Consider the following 26,460-nt stretch of genomic DNA (forward strand, 5'->3'; position numbering starts at 1 on the left):
ATGACAATTTGCACGCACAGCCACTTAGAAGATTTACATCTGGCAGACAGGTTGCTGACGTCGTCAAGCTTCGTTTGAGTCTGCGCGTCAGAAACGGAAGTGCTAAAAAACGCTAAAACTGGGCTTCATTTGTCTCAATTGAGTTCCAATGGGGTCGCTGTGTCCATTTCTTTTACTGTCTATGCTCTGTGCTCAGCCTCTCAGTGCTCTGCTATACGGGAGCGCGCGCTCTTCCAGCAGAAGAGCGCGCACTTAGGACCCATATAAGGAAATTCCGCTCCATCTAACGTCACACAGAGCCATACTCGAAAAAAACTTTCCGAAACTTGTGACAAACCGGAACAGGTTTTTTTGGAACAAAAATACTCCTTCAAACGTACAACTTAATTTTTTAAACTTTGTCCATGTTTAGCATGGGAATCCAACTCTTTAACAGTGTAAAAAACTCAGTATGCATGAAATAGCATTTCACCCCCCCCCCTTAAATACACACAAATATTATTTGCAGTTCATGATATGTTATGCTTAGGCCGTGTACTAGCTATCTTGATGAACAACAGTTCAGTTCATCAAAGCTGTTGCCTATGCTGTTATCACTGCAGTCCCTTCCTTGTTTATTGCCAGTGAATAAGCACCTAGAGAACAGATAATTGTATTGTGTGGTTGCTGTGTCAACACCGATGGCTCAAGGAAAAATCTCTTAATCAGTCAACAGTTAACATTTCTAGAATACTCTAAGTATGACGCTTATTTGTCAAAGGTGTTAAAACAGAGTGCAACGGTTGGTATGTAGGCAGTGATGTTTGGCTTGGATTTGTAATGAATGGATGGAATGGAATTGCACAGTAATTACTCATACAGTTAAGAATCATGTTTATTGCAGTAGTTAAAAGTAAAAAAAAAAATGGAATGGAATGGACTCTCAAGGCTCCTGGCCTACAGCGGATTCATAAATGAACACTGAATGCTCCCAGACTAGAGCGGGCTCTTGAGTGAACTCTAAAGGGTCCCGGAATGGAGTGAATTTACGAGTGGACTTTGAGGGTTCCTGGACTGGAATGGGTTCTGAGGCAGGCTCCTGGGCCAACAAGGCAAGAATTTTAAGTGGGGCCAGTAAAGCAGAGAGCTTAGGTGGGGCTGGCAGGGCAAGGACCCGGGTTGGACCTGGCAAAGCAAGGAGCCTGGGTGGAGCAGGTAGAGCCAGGATCATGGGCAAGACAAGAAGAGCGGGCTGCTCAGTAATCTCTGGGACCACCAGAGTCGGGTCCAGTATGACCAAATGCTTTTCAGTATTCGGTACCAATACCAGTGAAAACCCATGGTTCTCTGTACCAATTTCAGATTGCACAGATACTATTTAAACTGAACTGAGCTGGATGATGACATCACTGAATTCAATGGTGAAATGCCTTTTTGCATTATTGACACACTATTTTTCTATTTAATGCTGTTCAGTTGCTTTGTTACTATCTTTATTGTTAAAAGTGATATATAAATAAAGGAGACTTGCCTTGACTGCTCTTACTACTCCAAAACTTGAAGGTATAAATTCACCCCAAAATTAAAACGATCATTTACTCTGCAGCCACGTGTCTTTTTTCTTCAAAAAGGAAAGCATTACTTTTGGAATTAAATTATTGGCTAAGTTTTGCCTTCTTGTTATTATTAAATATTGTAGAAAATAAGAACATCGACTAGTTACATTTTATGGAAAAAAAGAATCCTACAACACTAGTGTTCTCTATTGTTTTTCTGTTCCATCTACATTTTATTTATTATTATAAATTACACCTTGCTATGTGTACTGTGTTTACTGTGACTAACTGACTTGTTACAGCACTTACATATTATTGCTCTTTTGTTGGTTTTATTGCTGCTGTTGTCCTCATTTGTAAGTAGCTTCGTATAAAAGTGTCTGCTAAATGACTAAAGGTAGGGTAAATGTAAATGTAATTGACGGCGACTTCAACACGTTACCTGGTTATATACTGTATATATCTTCAAATATATGTAGGCTATTTGATTATCAGCAGATTTGTTTAGTCAAATCCCTGAGTTATACATTATTCAATACAAACACCTCATTCAGTAAAGAATTGTGGAGAATTTGAGAGGTTTTTAAATGGACTAAGCTATTGGTGCATCTTTGCTTCACACACACATATTCAAAGAGTGAGTTCAGTTACCTCAGACTGAACTCACTCTCTGAATGTGTGTTTTTCCGCCCCTTTATTCAAAGCCCAGGTTCATCATTCATATGAACTCAACTGTGACAGTTCCGTTTTCAGACAGAATGTTTTCTAAAACCTGAGGTGATCTGGCTGGGCCAACACAACCAGATCACCTCAGCTATTGCCTGGAGCTCTGCTACTAGACAGAAAGTGGGCTTTTTTTTTTTTACATAAAGAGCAGATGTAAGGCTGAGAAGCCAGTGGTCAATACACTAAAGAACCACCTCCGAAAACAGAACCTTCAGAGACTGGTCTTTCTCAGCTATTGTAAACCCCTTCTTTCACTATAAACTACATTCACAGAAGTATACACTATAGAATGGGGTGAGTGGTAATATTAAAACCTTTCAGAACAAATTACATCTCAGGGGTTTATGAATTAATTCCTATTCTGAAGAATTTGCTGCAGGCACAGTGGGTGCATGAGGTAATGTTTATTATCTTAAGAATAACAGTCCTTTGTATGTCACTGAGAAAAACATTCTTCACATCACCTCAGAAGAAAAGAATGAAAATAAAAATACATATATATTTTAACTGGTTTATTTAGCATTATGCCACACTACCAATAACCTGTGACATTATATACCAAAAATATGTAATGCCATAGGTTAACAAACAAAATAAAATGGGAGGTTTTTTTTGTTTACTTGACTTTTAACCAAGACAAAGACCATCTTAAAAAGATGAAACTGAAGGACATAGTAATTTAACACATCATAGTCATTTAACATTTGATGAATAAACAACTATGTCAAATTATTGCTACAATACGTTATATTAATGCATAAGCTAACAGAAGGATGCCGGGTTGTGATTTGTTCTAAATGTAGTGTGTAATTTTCACCAGCTTCAGGTTACTCTGAATGACATTTGAAGCAAGTCATGCATCTAGCAGTATTCATAAACCTTGTTAGTACAGATTTGTTTTGTTACCACCATCATTCAAGTTACAATGTGTCAGTGATTTGACTGCAGAGTAAAAAAAATACAAAAATAAAAGAAAACAAAAACATACAACACATTTTTCCTAGGTCACTTAGTTTTTACAGACTGGACTGAATAAACAATTGATATTTGTGAAATGCATCACTACCACTGTGTGAACGAATTTGAGATTGAATGAATTTCATACATGTCTCTGCAGGGTCTTCAATGTTTTCCCTCCTCAAGAAACATGCTTCAAGCTTGACATCAATATAGTGTTAAATCAATTCCAGTTTAATAATAAATATGGCCCATACAGTGAAAGTCAGGGGTATCCAGTGTTGTTTTGAATGGCATTAACTTTCATTGTGTGGACAAAACAGTTGAAAACTTGAAATATTTTGTGTTTCAGAGAAGACGGTACGTCATGCAGGTTTGAAATGACATTGAAATGACATGTAGATGCATACCTGATGACAGAATATCAGTTTTTTAAGGTGAACTACCAGGATGTAAATGTGGTAATAATCTAATACCCTCATGAAATTCTATACCTGTTTGTCAGTTTTCCCTACAAATATTGTTTTCACTGAGCTGCATTGAAGAGAAAAATAAAGACCATAACCTTTTTACTTATAAATACAATTCATCAAAGCTGTCAATATGGCAGTCCCCTCCCTATATTGATTGCGAAACAAGAGAACAGAGAATTACGATAACACCTATTTCTAAAAAGGTTTACAGACAGAGTGCAATGCTTAAATTGTGTGAAATTATATTTGATCTGGATTTGTAATGTATGCATGCCTAAATTTCCCCACAGTCATATCACCCAGCAGCACAAGACTGGTTGCCCACTCAAGATAAGCAGAATTAAGCCTGGTCAGTCTCTGGATGGGAGACCTCCTTGGAAAACCAAAAAAAAAATGTTGCTGCTGGAAGAGGTATTATTGAGGCCATTAGGGGGTGCTCACCCATGGGTTCTAATGACCCAGTACCCAGATGATAGAAACATATTCTTGTCCCAGTTCCAGCCCACATCTGGCAGCTGTAGAAATATGATCTGGCCCACAGGTAGCATGGAATGAGGGCACTTGTGCAGACTGCTCCTGTTTGCCAAATCTGGGCTGAAAGCAAGCCACAGCAATTCCACGTCAGCCAAGATCAAAGAAATAAATCACATTGAGCCACAAAAACTGAGTCCTCTCAGCATGTCTAAGCTTGTTAACAAGTAAAATCACTGAAGGAAAGAAGAGAATAGGGAAAAAAGAGATGAACAGACACACAACAACTGACTGCAGCCACTGCCTTAGATGAAAATCTCTCAGTATCACAGCAGAGGAAGGTTAAACAAATCCACAAACAGCATTACAAGCTTCACTTATTACTAACCAGACTGACTTTATTTCTGTTAGAGTTCTACAGAAGTTGCTGAGAATTAACAGGGGTTTAAATCTAATGTTTGTTAAATTCAAGTCACCATAATGGTGATTGGTGTTTCCATTAGTTGGGCTCTTAAGTCTTATATTCAATATTTTATTTTTATTTTTTGGCTGTTGTGATAGTGTGTTAGACACATTTGCAGTACATGATAGTTTGCTGTTGATGGTTTCACAATTATTGTGTAGTGGCCTGATTTACTGAAGTCAATACTAGCTTCTCTAATCGTGTTGCATTCAAACAATTTTATTTGTTTTTACAATTATTAAAAGCAAAAATAGGCCTCTAACACTAGCATGCTCTATTATTTTTCTATTCTATCTGTTTTCTTTTTATTTACTATATAATAAAACTTGCTGTGTGTACTACATTAAGCTAATGGAGACTTGTTGTAGCACTTGCATATCATTTTTTTATTTATTTTTTTATTTTGATTGTCCTCCTTTGTAAGTTGCTTTGCATAAAAGCGTCTGCAAAATGACCAAATGTACTGTATATGTAATGATTGTAAAGCACTTTGGGTGTACAGCAATACACAATAAAGCGCTTTAAATGCATCATTCATTCATGCATTTACCTGATTGTCTCCATAGTTCTATCACTGCTTAAGATATTTATTACAAACTTAAACATACGCAAATGTTCAGTGTATTACTTATGTCAAGGTATGTACAAGATATATGGGTGTTCACGGTGTGTGTGTGTTCACTGCTGTGTGTGTGTGTGCACTTTGGATGGGTTAAAAGCAGAGAATGAATTCGGAGTATGGGTCACCATACTTGGCTGTATGTCATGTCACTTTTACTTTATATTTAAAATAAATTCCATATAAAATATTATTATATTTTTTAAAACAATGTTATAAAACTGCGCAACTGTCAGTTAATAAATAAGCTGCAAAAAATGTAGAAATTACTGGGTGCACACACCCATATGACTCCTACTTTAACGGTCTCTGACATTCGTTGATGTGTAAATTATTTAAAAAATCCATTCATGCGTAAAATAAGTATATTTTGCAATTATTTTCAGTTAACGCAAGAAGAGTTTGATGAACTTATGCTCTATTTGCATTTTATGAATGCCAGTAATGTTTAGCACAAAAAGTCAAAACATGCACGCATGCAGATCTTTTGGGAACAGCTACATCACCATTCATTAATTCTCACGGTTCATCACAGGGTAGATCTCCGCTTGTTCTGCTTCTGCACTGCTAACCATATGATGCCAATAACCAGAAGAATGCAAACCATTGAGAGGACAGCAAGTACTATGACCATATGGTCTGTGGTGTCCTCATCTGAAACAGAAAAAGATTATTTGGTTTAATGTGTGTCAAATCAATAGTTAAATACAGGTACATATCTAAATCCACAGCATGTAAAAAAGCTACAGCGCTTGCACAAAATCATTAAAACTTATTATTACAGAAATGTCTTGAGCTTTCAAACTCTGTATACTATATACAAGATATATTTTATGTTTATCTCAAATATATTTTTGAATAAACGGAAAGCTTAATTATTAACTACTCATTAAACAAAGCTTAACTATTAACATCACTGATCCTGTTGACATACTGGTGGGGCTAGTTTGAATTTTTTTCACCTCAAACTCCCACATCCTTTGTTGTGTATAAATGTATGACAGTGTCTTCACTATAATTCAGACAAAACCATCTAAAATTACAGTCAACAGTTGCTAGTAATTACATTCTTGTTTAAAAAAGGGTGTGGCAAAATGAACTAACAATATAATGAACAGTCTCAGTTTCAGTGTGCTGTAGGGAAGATGAAACTGCACCATAAAATAACACCCTAAACGTGTGTTACCAACACCCATGCCTCATTAATACTTAAATACTTAGATGAATATAATTTGCCTTTTGGAGTGTACAAATATGTGCTTCCACCTGTGTTACTCACATCAGCGTTTCATAACAGGAAAAAAATCTATCAACTGAATCATTGTCTTATCTTTCAAGAATTATTTGCAGTTGGACAGGTCTAAAATCTTGCCTAAAGCAGACAAAGGAGTTCTTTGTTACTTTTTTTTTTTTAAATTATGGCAACAAATCACTTGCAACAAGTCATACATGCCTTAAATGCATATAGGATTGAATGACATGCCTCTAACTGCCAGTTTCTCACACACTGTTTGCACACAGTAAATAAAGGTATTTACCATAGCTGAGAACCACTGGTCTCTGCAGGTTCTGGTTCAGGAGGGGATTTTTAAGTGTAAATGAGATATTAATCACTGGCTTCTGGGCCTCACAGATGGTCTTTATGAAATAAAGTCCATCTTCTGTCTGTCCGTGGATCTCCAGGTTATAGCTGAGGTTCTGGTCATGTTCCCCCAGCCAGATCACCTCAGGTTTGGGAAAACCTTCTGTCTCAAACTGCACTTTCAAAGCAGAGGAGTTTACATGGATGCTTAACCTGGGCTCAGAGTAAAGAGCTGAGAAAGACAAACATAATTAGATGTGCTGTGTTAAAATGTACATCTTAAATTAAAAATATATCTATGTAATGGGCATTTTAATTGATCAATAAAGTAGGCCTAAAGTCTAAATGTTTTTTTTTTTACGGTAAAGCATAACTAGAACACTTTATGTTCACAGGAAATCAAAATTTAAAATGTCTTTGAAATGAAGAGGTTTTTCATGACTGTGAGAAAGCTGAAATATGATACATAGACATCAAAATCACACATTTTGGGAATTTGTCAGAATACTTAATCCTAAAATAAAAATAAACTTACAGATAAAATGAAAAAGGAAGATGAATGACTTTTTGTTTACTATTACCTTTATCTGTGTCAAAATGCACTGTTTCTGATTCAACAAAAAGTACTGACTTGAACTAGCTACTGTTTCACACGTTTATTTTTTGTGACTGAAAATTAAGCTGGGAGCTCCTGGAAAGTGGAAAGTTTGTACAACATATTCTCTCCAGTGTTCATCATATGCTTACCTCCATAGGTCACTTCCATCAAGGCTCTTCCTGTTCCCTTTGTGTTGCTCACTGTGCACAGGTACCAACCTGCATCTTTTGGTCTAACTGCTGCAATCCTTAGAGAGCCATTTCCTTTATGAAGCTCTGAAACATACAATGAGGTCCGAGTGTGGTATTCTGGACTCTGTCGGTCCAATTGGTCCTGTTGATAATAGTAACTGTGGACAACCCGTGCATCTTCCTGTCTTTGCCAGGTAATAACCAAGTTGGAGAGGTCAGGATCAGGTGTGAACTCACAGCCCAGTACAGCTGAACGACCTCGGATTGCTACCAGATGTTTATTAGGGATAGTCACCTCAAATGAGGCTGGAAAGAGACAGTGAGGACAATTTAGAGTTACCTGAAGAAACACCCCTGGACACATTTTTAATGTATCATATAATAAGAAATTATATTTTCCTTCATAATTTATGAAAACATAAACATTGGAGAGCAATGGTACAGCATAAATGTTCATAGTCTTAAGATTTTCTATGGTAAATATCCTGAGCTGTGATGTAAAAAAAAAAGAAAAAGAAAAAGCTTAATCTGAAGCTTGCAAGAGTCCTAAAGATAACTGGCTGCAGTAGGACATTAATCAAGGGATGGAACCCATTTAATAAAACACAGTATATAGAAATTCAGTCAATATTTGAGATATAGTGCAGTCTTTCTTTAGATTCTTTATCTACCCTGTAATTTTTAGGGCAGGGATTGAACACATACGAGTAAGCCAAACCCAGTAGTTATATAGTTTTTTTTTAAAAAGGATCGACCATCTTTTTATTTCCAATTAAGCTCTGCCAAAATATTTTACTCCATCAGACCCAAGAGAAGAAAGACATAATTTAATCAATGAAACATTTTAAGATTCAGTTCATTTCAGTTCACTTTTACCTCCCAAGACTAACAGTTTAAAAACAATCCCTTAGTTAAAGAAACTTTTACCATCCCTTCATCATTATGCCAGACCCAGACATTAAATATTTAACTAAAAATGTGAATAAAAAAGTTAGAGTAGATACCCTTGATTTCCAAGGTATGCATTGCCTATAAGTATGACACATTGAAACAGTTTTATATTATAATGCCTTCCGATTTCTTTTCATTAAATGTAAGTCTTACCCACAAGAACATCCACGACGCACAAAAGGAGCCAAAGCATTGTCGCTCAGAGTTCAGACACATGGTTTAAATAACGAAGCAGTTCAGTGCAGAGTTGTTCATCACATGCCAGTTAGAAATAAAACGTAGCCTATTCATAATCCTATCTAATCTTATTCTTTACGATTTACGTGATCTGTAATAAAGCCATGGTCAGAAGCTAAAGTAACGTGGCACGTACAGTATCTATGTACTCCGCAAGTGAACAAGAACTGTAGGCTACTCGTGTCTTGTGCGTCCCGCTTCCATTCCTTTCAAGTTAAGTAAGCCACACCTGCAAGATACGCTGCCCCACCTAGATCTTTTGAAGAGATTGCTTTAGAATTGTCAGTCACTATTTACAAGGGCAAGTATTAACAGGAAATTAGTCTTGAGCTTAAGTCTTAAGCATAATTAAGTTTAAAAAAAAATTTATGCGAATGATGAAGAGACCGACAATTATAAGCCAAATTAGAGACTTCAGACTCTATTTCAGACCCAATTCAGAAATTAAATACATCTCTAAAACACAGTAAAGCAAACTTGCACATTTACCTTGATTAACATGCATTCATTTATAGTAGATACTTTTGTTCAAGTCTATACACACATATTAATTGAGATATAATTTTTGAAGAATTAATGAAGTATTAATTTATATAGTAGTTTATAAATTTTTTTATTTATTTGTTTTTTTTTTCTGCATGCGATGGTTACTTTTGTAGCAAACGTTTACAGTGTGATCGGAGCGCTTCGGACCATCCATCTAGGGTCGCCACCCGTAACTTAAAATACGGAATCGTCCCGTATTTGAAAATAAAATAGCGCGTTCAATTTTGAATCAATAAGGGAAAGGGTTTGTCCCGTATTTTCGGAGTTGTCCTCAATGCAGCATCCAATGCAAATCATCCCACCGGCATTCTGTGAAGACTCGTCCTATTCTGCCCCTGATGGGGTAATACTCGCTGCCATCGTTGGATTGATTGGTTTGTTTTAGGTTCAGGACCAAATCAGAATCAGAGGAGGGCGGGTCTTTTGGCAGAGAGCCGATTTGAAAGACTGGAGGAGGCTGCTCAAGATACCCTTTCGCGTCCAACGCTGAAACAAAAGCGGATGCAAAAGTACCGACGAGAGTGGATGGAGTCAATTTAACGCCGTATATATTCGCAAAAACTTTGTTTTCGTTAAATAAAGTTTTCAAACAAAAATTTGTATCGAGGAGAATAAATTAGCTTTTTGCAAAAAAAAAAAAAGAATTGCAAAACATAAATAGGGCTTGGGCACCGCATTGCGTTCTGGGACTTGGCAGCCATGTTGATAGCCTTGCGAATGTAAACATACAGCAAGTTGAACGAGAAGAAGCAAAGTTGGGAGAAAGAAAATGATGTTAAAATCGCGAAAAGGTTGTGGGATTTATAGGGATACCCTAAATAGGGATGCCAGAGACCGGTATGTGGACTACATCGGCACTATTAATGGTTTGGATCCATATGAAATTCCCAACAAATAGTTGAGTACCGACGACCAGGGCCGGCGCTCTGTACACGCACATCACGCACTGCGCGTAGGGCACCAAGTGCTTGGGGGGGCACCAAAAAATCTGGGTCGTGAAAAAAATCATCACAATAGGCTACTAGTATAAATAACAAATAAAATATTTCTAAAAGCATGTTAATATACAAAAGCAATAAAAAAGTAATATAGGCCTAGACCAAATTAGTCGAGAAAAAGGTGAATCTCTGTGCCAGTCTCCCTCTGGTGCCCCCCCCTTCCCCACCTCCCAGTGGTCTGTTCGATTATGGCTCAATCAATGTCAAATTTGGCAGACACCGACCTCAGACATGGCCTCGAAAAGGCACCAAGAGTCGGGGGCGGAAAAAAGAAAAAAGAAGAGACAGCGGGATGATTTCTTTCAAAGATAATACTTGAAGTGCAGGATAAAACTCTTGCTGTCTGTTGACGTGCAATAAATATCGAAAGTTATGTACCTGTCTGTCTGTTCTACTCATTTCAACGGACTTGTGAAAACTGCCAAAAAAAAAAAAAAAAAAAAGGACAAATTCTCTGACGTAGCAACTTTTTTTTGTATTTTTTACAGTAACGCAAATAGTTACTTTCCCTGGTAACAAGTTACTTTTATTATAGAGTAATTCAGTTACTAACTCAGTTACTTTTTGGAACAAGTAGTGAGTAACTATAACTAATTACTTTTTTAAAGTAACATTCCCAACACTGCTGATAGCTGATTTTGCAGCTAGGAAATGTAGGCGTGTGCCTCTGTAGGGCCTCTGACAACTGATGGTAGTGAAAATGTTTAATATAGTTCTATATAGAATAGCAGAATGGTGCTTAGGGCACCCAAATGGCTAGCGCCGGCCCTGCACATGGACTTTTAACTGTGTTTCAAAAGTGTAGTTAGTAGCTGTCAACCCTCCCGTTTTTTCGGGGTTCTCACGTATTTGAGCTCTTTTCCAGCTGTCTTCCCATTTTAGTATTTTCCTGTAAAATATCCCGTTAGCCTCTCCATCAGACCTGTCAAGTCTCTGTGCTGTTGTCCTGTTGCTACTCCTTGCCATTCCAGCGAAAAGATGTTTTCAAAGCATCGTTTTTCTTACTTGAAAGCAACCTTAGCGTGATGTTGGGCTTTTTAAGATTTGAAAAGGGAAATTTCCCTTATTTTCAATGTTGACTTAAGCTATAGAAATGAATATTCAGATGTTATGGTCTCTGTGGTCGCGCCTCCAAGCAGGAAAGTGGTGGAAAGTTAATCCATTCTCATTTTATTTTCCCCATGGCGATTATATGTTGCGCTGTTACACACCACAATACAGCAACGGTTTACCATGGTTGAAATAGATTTTTAATTAATCAAATTAAGACACACGGATGAGAGGGGGTACGTCTAAACACTGCGCAGTAGTCCGAGTAGCAGTAAAAGAGGCCATCAACACGGCGGCCATGCCAAGTAATATTTTCCATGGTCATATCTATTAATTTATTTGCAACCCTGCTTTTATTTTGCGTGTCAGTCTAGTTTGAGCTTGCGATACCATTTTTCCTTTGCGCTTCACTTTTCTGCACGTGTCTCTTTGTGGCACTGTTTTGACGTGGGGGTGGAGTCAAGGGACGGAGGGCGTGTACAACATGCCTCCCTGGAAGTGACATAATCAGCCTGAGCCACATCTCACCGATCCAGGCATAGACAGTAAAAGAAATGGACACATTAAAATGTGTATTGTTTCATTTGGGTAACTGCAAGTGTTTGTTTAAAATCTCTTAACTTGAGGGAGGACGCCAGCGCACAGAAGCGTTCTTTGTTTACATTAGTTCAGAGGAAAACAAAGCCCTGAAGAGTTTTTTAAATAATAGCCTACAAAAGCCCAACATGCCAATAAAGCTTTGATTATGCTATGTGACAGGAATTTATACTGGAAGTGCATTTTAGAGGATGAATTTAACAGTAACTATATAAATATCCTAACCCTATAATAATAAATAGTAGAATTATAAATGAATAATTCGCTAGTTTCATTTGTAAATGAAAACACTCATTTATCACAGAATGTTAATTAGGTAAACAATACATGAATTGAAAGGGGAAAATAAGCATAACAATAAATATAAAAATATAGCCCTATTTAATATAATATTATTATCAATTATATATGGTTATATGGTTAGCCTATATGAATGAATTAATAAATGAATGATGCATTTATATAGTGCTTTATTGTGTATTGTTGTCCACCCAAAGTGCTATAGAAATCATGTGGGGGTCTCTCCTCAACCACCAGCAGTTTGGAGCATCCACTTGGATATATTATATATACCGTATTTTCCGGACTATTAAGTCACACTTTTTTTCATAGTTTGGCTGGTCCTGCGACTTATAGTCAGGTGCGACTTATTTATCAAAAATTAATTTGACATGAACCAAGAGAAAAAATTACCGTCTACAGCCGCGAGAGGGCACTCTATGCTGCTCGGTGCTCCTGTAGTCTACACTGAAGACATAGAGCGCCCTCTCGTGGCTGTAGACGGTAATGTTTTCTCTTGGTTCTTTTTATAGTCCCGTGCGACTTATGTTTTTTAACTCGTCATGACATATATTTGGACAGATACGACTTATACTTAGGTGCGACTTATAGTCAGAAAAATACGGTAATGATAAAAATAATAATAACCTTATATGAACATATATTACATAAAAAGAGATAATCAACGGACTGTGGGATGGTTAAAAAAATATTTTATGAATGTCTGATAATCTCAGGTTGCTCTCTTCACCCTGGTTTGTTTATTCATTAATCTCGTGGCCATGACATTATCACGTTTCCAAGAATGAATAGGCTTATATAAAATTAATATTTTTATCTTACAATGACAGTCATTTATTAATTTATGTCAGTAGTTATGTAAATGAAAAACGAATTTGCGATCGATATGAAACTTGAGTCTAGGCCTCTTTAATGATGTAAGTTATAGTTTATGAAGTGAATTGCATTATTTTATATTAAAACTAGCAGTAACTCTGAACTAATGTGAGCAAATAACGCTTCTGTGCGCTGGCGTCCTCCCACAAGTTAAGAGATTTTAAACAAACACTTGCAGTTAAGCAAATGAAACAATACACATTTTAATGCTATAAAATTGTGCACATCGAGAGAAATAAACAGCAGATGTTCATGGTAACAACTTCTTTAACTTAAGCCAATGCTGCTAGACATATACATTTGTTAATAAAATAAATCAAATGAAAACATGAATGTTTTAATGCTACTGAATAAAAAGAAACGATCCAGTCGAAAGTCTGCTCATCAACAGAGAAAAATGAAGTATATTAGAAGCACGGCACTTCCTGGAGGTCGGGCGTACTGCACAGACTCAAACTGACCTTGATGACGTAGATGTCACGTGAGCAACCTGTAAGTCTTCTAATCGCTGTGCCAAGAGAATTCTGAATCACCCACCGAATCTTCCAGAGAAGGCGAGCGTGAACAGGGGCAAATTTTGGTAAGTATTTTGATTATTTATCTCCCTTGACTATATGCCTCCAAGTCCCCCCGATAGCCTCATAGACAGTAAAAGATTGCCTGTGAGCTTCTCCTCCTGTCCATACTGTAATTTCTCCACTGTGCGACGGAGAGTCACTGGTCACTCTTTTACAAAACTTTATTTTTTTTTTGCGTATATATACGGCGTTAAATTGACTCCATAGGGAGGAATCAAATACTTGGCTGGAATGTGTCAGCGGAAATGAGTATCAAGCCAATTGCACAATTTGTCGGTGAGTGTTTTCTGTTGCGCACGGTGGCTTGTCAGATGTGCGACAGCATGTCTCTGGAGAACAAAATTCCCGCAACACTAGAGATCAAAACACTGTCTCACAGTTCTCCATATCGCAATCATCTCCTGAGGCAGATAGTGTAATGACCGTTTTTTAATCACCTTAATAATTTTCCGATTGATTACATTAGATTTCATAGGCTGCCTATTTGAAATAATGTTAAAAATGTTAATGAATCATGTTATGGTATGATTTATTGGTAACACTTTACAATAAGGTTCATTTATAAGTAATACATTTGTTAAAGTATTTATTAATCTTTTTTAATGTTAGTTAATAGAAATAAATCTGTAAATTGTTTATTTATGTTAGTTCACAGTGCATTAACTAATATTAACAAGATTTTAATAAGGTACTATTAAATGTGGAAATTAACATGAACAAAGATGAAAAATTGCTGTATAAGTGCAGTTCATTATTAGTTAATGTTAAATAATGTAGTTAACTAATGAACCCTATGTTACTGATTTGTTTATTATGGTTAAGGTGTACAGTCAGACAAAGCATTATTTTAATAAGAGATAAGAGAGATTTATTTAATAATAAAAATATAGTGCCTATGTGAAGCAAATAAATAACTAATTTAAATTGCATTCTTCAATAGGCTATTGAAAGTTCGCTGGAACCTGACTCGACTCTGGAAAGTTTGCTGGAACCTGACTCGACCCTGGAGAGTTCGCTGGAACCTGACTCGACCCTGGAGAGTTCACTGGAACCTGACTCGACCCTGGAGAGTTCACTGGAACCTGACTCGACTCTGAAGAGTTCACTGGAACCTGTCTCGACTCTGAAGAGTTCACTGGAACCTGACTCGACCCTGGAGAGTTCGCTGGAACCTGACTCGACCCTGGAGAGTTCGCTGGAACCTGACTCGACTCTGGAGAGTTCACTGGAACCTGACTCGACTCTGAAGAGTTCACTGGAACCTGTCTCGACTCTGAAGAGTTCACTGGAACCTGACTCGACTCTGAAGAGTTCACTGGAACCTGACTCGACTCTGAAGAGTTCACTGGAACCTGACTCGACCCTGGAGAGTTCACTGGAACCTGACTCAACTCTGAAGAGTTCACTGGAACCTGACTCGACTCTGAAGAGTTCACTGGAACCTGACTCGACTCAGGAAGGTCAACAGGAACTAGCCCTGACTCTGGAGGGTCAACGGTAACTAACCCTGACTCTGGAAGGTCGACGGTGACTAACCCTGACTCTGGAGGGTCCACGAACACCTGACTCGACTCTGGAGGGTCAACCAGAAACTGACTCAACTCTGGAAAGTCAACGGGCACCTGATTTGACTCGGGAAGGTCAACAGGAATCTGACTTGATTCAGGAGGATCAACAGGAACTAGTCCTGATTCCTGGACATCAGTGGCCCGCTCGGGAACGTCCTCAGGGACGGAGTTAAAATAGTCCTTAAGGGCCACATCATTGTAGACCATGCCCTCTGCCAGGGACCAAAACACCAGTGCCATGGCACCCACTTCATTGCCCTCTTGGTGGAAATAGGTCAACTTTAAATATTTATTCCTCCGCTCCACCATGCTGGTTGGGGACACGAAAAGACACGAAAAGACATACCGCTGGATCTTGGCGATGGAGTCCTTCTGTGACTATGTGTGTTTAGGGAAAACACAAGGAGAGGGTAAGATCCAATAGCAAGGATAAGTTTAATTAACGAAAAGGGTAAGTACAAAATAAACAGTCCAGGAAGACAAACAAAACAAACAAAAGAGGGAACCGGATGAAACGGAATGGAACTCGGAGGAACGAGAAGGTAAGGGGAAGCCTCGGGAAACAAGAACATAGTACACAGACGGTAAGGACTCCATACAAACAACAGAGAAGGACAGCTTTATATAAGGAGACTAATGACAAAGGATTGTCAGCACCTGTGCGATTTAATTGGAGTGCAATTACTGTGAAAACAGGACCAGACTAAAGGAATTAAAGTGCCTATGGTGAAGTGCCTAAGGAGAAGTGAGCTCACTAGGGAACACCCAGGAAAACAGAGACTGACAGCGTGACAGTGTCCCCCCAGACGTCCCTTATTTTTCTGTATTGAAGGTGGCAACCCTACATCCATCACAAAAGGGAAAGCTAGGGTTTCCAAGCTATTGAACTTTTGTGTTTTCTAAAATAAATTATTGCTTTATTTATTAACATGACGATGTTGTGTTAACGACATGTTATTTGTGTATTTACTTTAATTTTTTACAATTAGGACAACAGCGTCCCCTAAATAAATGAAAAACCTTACAACGGCTATAGGACCGAGGACAAGGACGCTGTTGCCGAATGCAGGCATAACTGAAAGACTTTTTACATGCTCTTTGGATCAGACAGGTGAAGCCTGCACTTAGTTATCTTGGTTATCTTACAGATGTTCAAATTACTAAATTTTATCTAAATATATATTTAACCAGCGGGCATTTGCACCGATCAGGGGTGTGTTTCCCAAAAGCATAGTTGCTAACCTGTAAGGTTGTTTGGTTGGCAATGGGAAATTGTATTGCAACCAACAAAGTTGCTAACTTAATTAGCAACTATGGTTTTGGGAAATGCTCCCCAGTGTGGTTATTCAACAGATTTTGTGAGTGACAGTCAGTCCATGACTATCACAAATTGTTCGTCTCCAGTGTGCATACCTTCATAGGTCACTTCCATCAAGTCTTTTCCTGTTCCCTTTGTGTTGCTCACTATGCACATGTATTGGCCTGCATCTTTTGGTCTAACTGCTGCAATCCTTAGAGAGCCATTTCCTTTATGAAGCTCTGAAACATACAATGAGGTCCGAGTGTGGTATTCTGGACTCTGTCGGTCCAATTGGTCCTGTTGATAATAGTAACTGTGGACAACCTGTGCATCTTCCAGTCGTTGCCAGGTAACAACGAGACTGGAGAGGTCAGGATCCGGTGTGAACTCACAGCCCAGTACAGCTGGACGACCTTGAATTGCCAGCAGATGTTTATTAGGGATAGTCACCTCAAACGAGGCTGGAAAGAGACAGTGAGAACGATTTGAGTTGCTTGAAGAAACACCCCTGGGCAATCCAAAAATGTTCACTCCTAAGGTGTCATCATATCATAAGAAATGTTTTTTTCTTCATACTGTACTTTGGTACCATTAAAACACCAACATTGGACATTAGTGGTACCACAAAAATCTGCACAATCACAAGCCCTTCAGTACCAAACAATCCTGTGCTAATGTTAAAGAAATAACTAAAATAAAACACTTTTAAGAGCCCAAAAAGTAACTGTTCACTGGTTACACATCTATAATATTATGAAATAGTATTTCATCTTTAAATATTGCTTGAAAAAATATTTAAGAATTCTATGTCATAATAATTTTGAATAATGGCATCTCTCAGCAGTGTTGTTTCAACAATGATTTACCAACCACTGGCATGAATTTGAGGTGCTTTCTTGATAATGTTGTATAAAATCCTAATTTAATTTTATAGTATGACTGTAAGTTGTAAAGGAAAAAAGCTGAATTAAAGTTTAAGAGACCTTCTAAAGTTAAATATTTGCCACTGTATAACACCAAGGTTGTATCGAATCAGAAGTGTTTATTTATAATTCTTTGTGGTTTCTTTCCATTAAATATTCTGATTAATCCTTAACTAAAAAATTATATTATTATGTTAAAACTATGAAAACAAAAAGAAAACGTGAAATATCACAATATTCATTGAATAAATCTGATTTCTGACTTTTTTACATTTCTTTAATTATGTTTAAAATAAAAAATATCCAACGGTTGTAGTGTATTTTGCATTTTCACTGTTTGAGTTAGTGTTTCCTGCTTGATTTCCAGGGCATTCAAGTATGGCACAATGCAAGTGTTGTACAGGTGCATCTCAATAAATGAGAATGTCGTGGAAAAGTTCATTTATTTCAGTAATTCAACTCAAATTGTGAAACTCATATATTCAATTGAATGCTCAAAGACTGAAGTTTAAGTCACTTGTTCTTTTAATTGTGATGATTTTGGTTCATATAACAAAAACCCACCAATTCACGATCTCAACAAATTAGAATATGGTGACATGCCATCAGCTAATTAACTCAAAACACTTGCAAAGGTTTCCTCCTGAGCCTTCAAAATGGTCTCTCAGTTTGGTTCACTAGGCTACACAATCATGTAGAAGTCTGCTGATCTGACTGTTGTCCAGAAGACAATCATTGATACTCTTTACAAGGAGGGTAAGCCATGAACATTCAGAAGAAGAAATGGACTGTTGCCCAGTGGTTCAAAGTCCTATTTTCAGAGGAGAGCAATTATTGTATTTTATTTATGAAATCAAAACTTGGATGTAGGGTTGAGATTCTCATGGCTCAAGTTGCTTGAAGCCCAGTGTTAAGTTTCCACAGTCTATGATGATTTGTGGTGCAATGTCATCTGCTGGTGTTGGTCCATTTGTGTTTTTTGAAAACCAAAGTCACTCCACAAGTTTACCAAGAAATTTTGGAACACTTCATGCTTCCTTCTGCTGACCAGCTTTTTCAAGATGCTGATTTCATTTTCCAGCAGGCTTTGGCACCTGTCAACGCTGTCAAAAGCACCAAAAGTTGGTTAAATGACCATGGTGTTGGTGTGCTTGACTGACCAGCAAACTCCCCAGACCTGAACCCCAGAGAGAATCAGAGAGAAGCAGAGAGATTCGCCCTCGCGCATTATATTAATGTACTTTTGCGCTACAATAATGTGTTCTCGACATTTGACAGGGAAATAATGCCATAAAATAACGCCATATTTTGGAAACAGGAGATGAGCCCCTGGCCCAATGCACCACCTGTCTTGAGAAACCCATTTTTAAAGACTTAACGTTGCTTTTAGTCATTATTTGTTTTGGGTAAAACACATATTCTGAATGCCTTCGGCAGAATTCAAATGAGCCATTTTAATCTAGATTAATTTAGATGAATTCCAAGATTACTGTGAGATTAATTTAGATTAGTGCCCTTGAAGAGTTTGCTAGATGGTGCGACGACAGTCTCCTTGACTTAAATGTGTCAAAGACAAAAGAATTGATATTAGATTTTAGGAAGGTTAGTGAGGAACCAAAACTGAGTGTAATACACAATGAGGGTGTTCAAGTGGTTCAAACATACAAGTATTTGGGCACAGTATTTGACTCAATTTAATTTCAGAGAGAACGCTGATAGCATTATTAAGCGAGCAAACCAAGGAATATGCCTACTAAGGAAGCTGAACTCCTTTGGGGTTTGTAAAAGAATTGTATGTACATTCTATCAGACATTTCATTGAGAGTCTATTAACTATTTCTTTCTTGGGTTGGTTTAATGGTTTAGCTGTTAAAAACAAAAAGAATTTGAGCGACATTGTTAAAGTATGCTCAAAAATTTCTGGTACCCAATTAAATGATCTCTGTTCTCTCTGGAAAAAAAGAGTGGTCACAAAAGCAGATAGACTGTGCCAACCAGATAATTTGCTCAGGTATGGATTTGTGCTCATGCAGTCAGGTCAGCGGTATTATGTGCCAATACGGAAAACGAATCGTTATGCAAACTCATTCCTTCCCTCTGCTACAAGATTCTTGAATGAGAACTCATAACTAGGATTCCTTTGCTTTGTTCTGTCACTGGCAGGAGAATTTGTGTGTTGTGCTGTATGTGCGTTAGGGTACGATCGTTTGTACACTTTTTAACTGTATAACCCTTATATTATTGTGTGCTAATAATTCTAATTTAACTCTTATTGGATGGGTTGGCTGTAGAACTGAATTGCCCCTTTGGGGATTAATAAAGATATCTGAATCCGATTTTAAAAAATGAATCTTTGCCCACCACTTATAAAGCCTTAAACTTCTTCAGTCAACGCTTCATTGCATTTATTCAGTTCACGAGTTTCACAATTTGAGATGAATTACTGAAATAAATGATTTTTTTCCACGACATTCTAATTTATTGAGATGCACCTGTATATTATAACGCCATTCAATGTATTTTCATTAAATGTAAGTCTTACCCACAAGAACATCCACGATGCACAAAAGGAGCCAAAGCATTGTCGCTTGGAGTTCAGACACATGGTTTAAATAACGAAGCAGTTCAGTGCAGCGTTGACCATCACATGCCAGTCAGAAATAAAATGTATACATTAATCTTGATTTATCTTATTCTTCATGAATTACGTGATTTGAAAAAAAAAGCCATGCTCAGAAGTGGCTTCTGTGTGCTCCGTAAGTAAACACGGACTGTTTATTTGTACCCGTACCGCTTCATTCCTTTCAAGTTAGAACAACTCCCTTAAAGAAACGTTGCCCCACCTGATCAAAAGTACAAAGAGCTCAATAAGTAGATGAATGCTTGAGAGTCGTCATGTACAACGGCGAGCTTAAACGGAAATTCTGATAAGAATGAAATCTTAAGCTTTTGTAGAAATAAAATGTTATGCAAATAATGAAGAGACGTATAGCTACTTGACTGACAATTATTGCTCAGAGACTTCAGACTCCAACAATTCAGAATGTAGAATAAAGACATCTGTAAAACACAATCATGGAAATCTGTCTTTTGCACTGATTGACATGTAGGCAATTCATTTTGTAGACAATTTTGTCAAATTACAAATAACGTTAAAAGTAATAAAATCGTACATATGCTATACATTTCACTCAGCAAGTGGACAAAGACCCACTTTTATATCTTAGTACACTATATATATATATTTTAGTGATGAGACAGTTCATCGTCTAAAGATCTCTATGTCAATGCAAACACACAAGCAATTCAATTCATAAAAGACAACGATTCAGCTATGTCTATTACAACCATAGACAGTAAAATAAGATTACAACTGTTTGACATCTCGAGTGTCAGTGGCGCGTGAGAAGCACGTTTTGTCGATGAATCATTCAGGCTGCTGCTGATCCAGAAAGAGCAACACAAAAAGTATTTTCAACCACACATCATTATTTCTGTGTTACAGACATTTAATTAACATAAGTATTGGGATAAAAGTTTATAGTTTGGGTATAAACACTTATTTTAGTAGCGTTAAAAACGAAAGTATCTTAACCCTGTACCTGTATGTATTGCAACGCTCTTCCTCCAGGAGGTGGCGACAACTGCTCGTTTAAAAAAGTATTTGTCATTGAATCATTTGTTCAGGAAATTCCAATAGTGAAACAAGTCTTTAATGAATTGAGATACTTACTCCTTCATTTTTTTTTCTTCAAATTAATATGTTTTTTTAAAAGACTTAAGCAATGAACAACAAAAAGCACAAGTTGATTTCAAAATGCTCCTAGATTTTTTGCATTTTGTGTTTTTCAGCTGAATAACTATTTTCCCATGTAACTATGTCATCATTGAGGATTAAAAAAGTAGATTAAAAATCTTGTCTCGTCCCCATGAACCCAGTCTCATGTCTCTTCTTGTGGGATAAGTGTCTTGTCACACCCTTAATATATATAATTATAAGTCTATACACAAACAATTGCAATTAAAATTATTCAGCACCCTTGACCTGCAATACATTTTGCTGCAGATACATAATTTTATGAAAACAATTGAACACTTTCAGAGAAAGTTTATCAATACACATCTGAGTAATTATAAGAATATAAAGTTTGGCTCTAAACGTTCATGTTCAAAATTATTCAACTCCCAAAAGTCAAAATCCTTGACTTCTGCATCTCTGTACTGCAATCTTGGCCCATTCCTCACCTGAAAAGCTTTCAGATCACTGATAATCTTTGACTTTCACATTGCCACTGTTGTCTTCAAATTCAACATCATATTTTCAATGAGAACTAAATTTGGAGACTTAACAGACCATTCAAGATGATTCTATGACCGATCCCTGAACCAAGCAGAAGTAGATTTGGATGTGTACTTTGAGATGACTGTCTAGCAGGAAAGTCCATTGATCATCATCTGCAGTGTTTGCACCAAAGGCATCACAATTCTTGCCAAAATGGCCTGTTACTTCAAATAATTCACAATGTCCTTAATTCCTCAGTTGCTGTGATCAAACATTTTATGATATTATGCTTTTTTTTTCAACACCATCAAATGTTTTTTTTTTCTTTTTTTTTTGTACAATACATTTTAAACTAAGGAACAAGGCTACCCACCTTCTCTACCTGTCTCTAGGTATTTAGCCATTATTTTTTAGACTTTCCAAAGTAATAAAACAATTTCTTCACTTAAGCTGAGAGCTCTGTTATCTTGTCATATTTGCTAGTAAACTTTAGCACATGGGTGAGCTAATTGTACTTTTCCACCTCACAAAATAAGAAACTAACAACAGTAATGTTAAATAGAGGTTGAATAATTATGATAAAGCTGTATTATTAAATAATCTTATAACTCAAAAATATATACATTATATAATGACATTATCACTTTTAATATTGCAGTAAAGTGTTATAGACATATATATTTATTGTTATGAGCAAAGTTTGTATTTGTGAAGTACTGCAGTCCCTGGGGGTTGAATAATTTTGATTACAACTTCATATATCCATCCGATTCCATAGCCATAGTCTTAAATAATACATTTTAGTGTTGTACCATGCACATGATGGATATTTTGCTGACGTATATCGAACACAAAGTTGCTAGCTACGTTTACATGTTACGTCAGTGACCAGTGCGTTTCCGCCCCTGTCATCACACAGGGGAAACTGGTAATAAATTACTACTCTATTGTAACTTTTTGCGTCGTATTCATTTATATTAACATATTTCTGCGTTACAGCTAGTTTTAAAAAGGACGGCAGCGTTTATAATATTGTGTTATTATCTCTTACTGTATATTATAATGCAGGCGAGGAATTGTTCCCCCCCCCCTCCGCACTCACATTGGTATGAGCCGTTTAGCACGCTGACTGGAAACATGTGGCTGTGTTTTTAACCGGCTTGTCATGTAGAGAACTATATCAAGGCTTTTGATGAATAAACCAGTGATATAGTATGCAAAACGACTGAGAAGCAATAAAACACAGTTGTTGCATCGACAGACGGGAACGGAAAGGCCTTTTACGGGCTTTCTGGATCAGACAGGCGAAGCCTGCGCTCGGTTATCTTCTAACTGTTCGAGGTAACGTTACTACTTCTCTTTAATCTCAATGATTAAACTAGTCGACATCTGCACATATCGGTACAGTTTTTCAACAATTTTTGGGGAATTCAGATTTGCCTGTCAAGTAGACGATTGCCACGTTGCTGATTGCATGTGTTACGGTTTAACTGGTTACCGTGTTATCTGGTGACCAACTTCCTGTTTAGGTCTCCGCTGCAGATGTGCTGGAACGACGGCAGCAGATTCGCCGATTCTGAAAGCACAAACTGACGTGATATTAAGTGCCTAATAAACGCAGACTTGCTCATTGCATGATTTTGATATTCTTGCAGAGATAACAAGTTATATGTATGATCGCCCGTAGCGGCTGAAGTAAGTAGGATAAACAAAAAAATAAAATAAAGTACATCTGTGTTGGCACGGGTTTCGAACACGCGCTAAAAGACGACGCGCCGCGAGACGACACTCACGAACCACCGAGCCATCGATCTTTACATAAGCAGCTCCAGATCTCTGCGTTCAACACAGGACTCTCGGCGTCACATCGTGAAACGGGCTGAATCAAGGAACTGTGACCGTGTTAACTTGTGACCTCTGTTTGCAAGCCAAAATCCAATTTTACTGTTGCTATAAGTTAACATTTCCAGCCAAAGCGCTTCTAATGCTGCTAAATGATTTGATACGATCTGAAAATTACTCATCGTCAAAAATTACGAATCCCATTAATGTAAACATGCATAACAACAGCCCAACGTTTAAGTAGCTTAGTTCCATTGGTTCATTGGCAAAACACATTCTTACAGTGGCAGGCTGCCCACATACACTTCTTATTTTACAACATAAAAAAGATATATATCACCTGTCATCTATCCAAGACAACATTTAAAGTGTTACTAAATAGCCACAACTTTTAAAGAGTGTCAAAAACACTAGTAAAAATCAGGATTTCGAAATGGATCCATATCTGTTGGGACATTGTTCCCATGCAACCTCTCAGCCACAATGTCAAAATATGTATATGACAAATTTCCAAAATCTTTCAATCAATGCTCCACAAGTTATTTTTCACCATCACAATCCCTTTTATTGTAAGATACAATGGATTTATAGGTACAAGGAATTTATCTTGGTGTACTAGACATTTGTGAAAAATACAAAGAAAACAAAATGAATCAAAGAAATGTTAATACTCAAATCAATCATGCTACAAAAGACGGTGTACACAGAAGTGGTTCATTTCACTGGTTCATAATCACTAAGCTCATTGGTTTGACGATGCCATCACTAAATCAATGAACTGACTTTAGCTGAAAAATGACTGTTGTTCTCCATTTTCCTGTTGACTCTGTAAAGCTGCTTTGACACAATCAGTATTGTATAAAGCACTATATAAACAAAGGTAAAAAACAAATTCATATAACACTTCTAGAGGACTTTTCACTGCTTTACCACACACACACTTAAACACAAGCAGGACAAATCAAATCTTCCTCAATAGGAGGCTGACCAACACAGTTCCAGTGAAACCATAGGTCACATGTGATATTAATCTGTGAAGAATGCATGTTGCACTTTAAAGACAATGTGCCTGTGTTAATTTGTTTATCATCTATTTTGTTTAATAAAGATTATGTGAAATATTATCTATTATATTATCTAAATGCTGCTGAAAACCTGATTAAAAACATCACAGAACATTTTCAAGAGCTTTAATGGTTGTAACGGAAATGGCCATTTGGGTTCAATCAAAACTTTGATGGTCTTTGCATGTAAGTCTTTAATGATAATTATATGTAGTCAATTGTGCTTTGTGTCTAGTTGATTTCAATTCAGATGCATACAATCACAACCATTCAAGCAGAAAAAATATGTTGCAAAGTTATTTAAACAAAGTAAATTACACTTTACAGCAAAGTAGTGCAACCTATTATTATTAAATATTGTTCCTCAAAGTGAAATGATACTTTCTGTACATCTAGTTTTGCAGTTCATAGCCAAGAAGTGTATGTGGGCAGCCTGCCACTGTAAGAATGTGTTTTGCCAATGAACCAATGGGAACTAAGCTACTTAAACGTTGGGCTGTTGTTATGCATGTTTACATTAATGGGATTCGTAATTTTTGACGATGAGTAATTTTCAGATCGTATCAAATCATTTAGCAGCATTAGAAGCGCTTTGGCTGGAAATGTTAACTTATAGCAACAGTAAAATTGGATTTTGGCTTGCAAACAGAGGTCACAAGTTAACACGGTCACAGTTCCTTGATTCAGCCCGTTTCACGATGTGACGCCGAGAGTCCTGTGTTGAATACAGAGATCTGGAGCTGCTTATGTAAAAGATCGATGGCTCGGTGGTTCGTGAGTGTCGTCTCGCGGCGCGTCGTCTTTTAGCGCGTGTTCGAAACCCGTGCCAACACAGATGTACTTTATTTTATTTTTTTGTTTATCCTACTTACTTCAGCCGCTACGGGCGATCATACATATAACTTGTTATCTCTGCAAGAATATCAAAATCATGCAATGAGCAAGTCTGCGTTTATTAGGCACTTAATATCACGTCAGTTTGTGCTTTCAGAATCGGCGAATCTGCTGCCGTCGTTCCAGCACATCTGCAGCGGAGACCTAAACAGGAAGTTGGTCACCAGATAACACGGTAACCAGTTAAACCGTAACACCTGACATTGATTATATGAGCTTATCTTACTTTGACTCTCAAGGATGGTGTTCATATTTTAGAGGATCTTATATCTCTGATTTTTGTCCCGGGCGTTAAAATCGGTACCAAGTGTCTCAGAATGCAACGTGGGCCAAATAGGGATCAATAGAGGTGCAGTTCGCTTTGTGTCCTCACAGCGGCGTTGCTTTTAACATTAGGAGATTTTCTTAGACCAGTGATTTCAACTGGGAGCCCACAACACTGATTATTATATTAACATGTGACCCTGGACCACAAAATCAGTGATAATGGTCTTTAAAAAAAAGCATGATAAACAAGCTTTCCACTGATTTATAGGTTGTTAGGATAGGATAATTTATGGCTAAGATACATCTATTTGAAAATGTAATCTGAAAAATTCAGAAAAAAAGAAATCTGAGAAAATTGCCTTTAAAATGATCAAAATGAAGTTCTTAGCATTGCATTTTACTAATCAAAAATTACGTTTTTGTATATTCATGGTAGGAAAATTACAAAATATATTCATGGAGCATGATCTTTACCTAATGTCCTAATAATTTTTGGCATAAAAGAAAAATCGATAATTTTGATCCACACAATCTATTTTTGGCTATTGCTACAAATATACCTGTGTGACTTA

General features: G+C 37.1%; 2 protein-coding genes across 5 annotated transcripts in view; one reads left to right on the forward strand and one right to left on the reverse strand.

Moving 5' to 3' along the window:
* Positions 1–2,650: 2,650 nt before the first annotated feature.
* On the reverse strand, positions 2,651–20,326 carry LOC113056731 (immunoglobulin superfamily member 10-like). Of its 4 annotated transcripts, none has more exons than XM_026223554.1 (6): positions 20,082–20,326; positions 16,730–17,077; positions 7,574–7,921; positions 6,783–7,058; positions 5,751–5,898; positions 2,651–4,280 (listed from the first exon to the last, which is right to left on the reverse strand). In XM_026223554.1, the coding sequence occupies exons 1-5, from the start codon at positions 20,119–20,121 to the stop codon at positions 5,774–5,776; spliced, it is 1,137 nt and encodes a 378-aa protein (XP_026079339.1). In that variant the 5' UTR covers positions 20,122–20,326; the 3' UTR covers positions 2,651–4,280; positions 5,751–5,773. The 4 variants fall into 4 exon arrangements, with proteins under 4 accessions (XP_026079339.1, XP_026079337.1, XP_026079340.1 ...); XM_026223552.1 differs by having other exon boundaries at positions 2,651–4,285; positions 20,082–20,325; XM_026223555.1 differs by having other exon boundaries at positions 2,651–5,898; positions 16,730–17,029.
* A 2,601-nt stretch (positions 20,327–22,927) lies between these two features.
* The window catches only part of brf1a (BRF1 general transcription factor IIIB subunit a), a 43,843-nt gene continuing 40,310 nt past the window's right edge, over positions 22,928–26,460 (forward strand). Inside the window, exon 1 of the mRNA XM_026223556.1 lies at positions 22,928–23,162. The gene's annotated coding sequence lies outside the window, so the exon portion shown is untranslated. The remainder of the gene's footprint in view (positions 23,163–26,460) is intronic.

Source organism: Carassius auratus, chromosome 38, assembly GCF_003368295.1.
Source record: "Carassius auratus strain Wakin chromosome 38, ASM336829v1, whole genome shotgun sequence".
Lineage (NCBI taxonomy): Eukaryota > Metazoa > Chordata > Actinopteri > Cypriniformes > Cyprinidae > Carassius > Carassius auratus.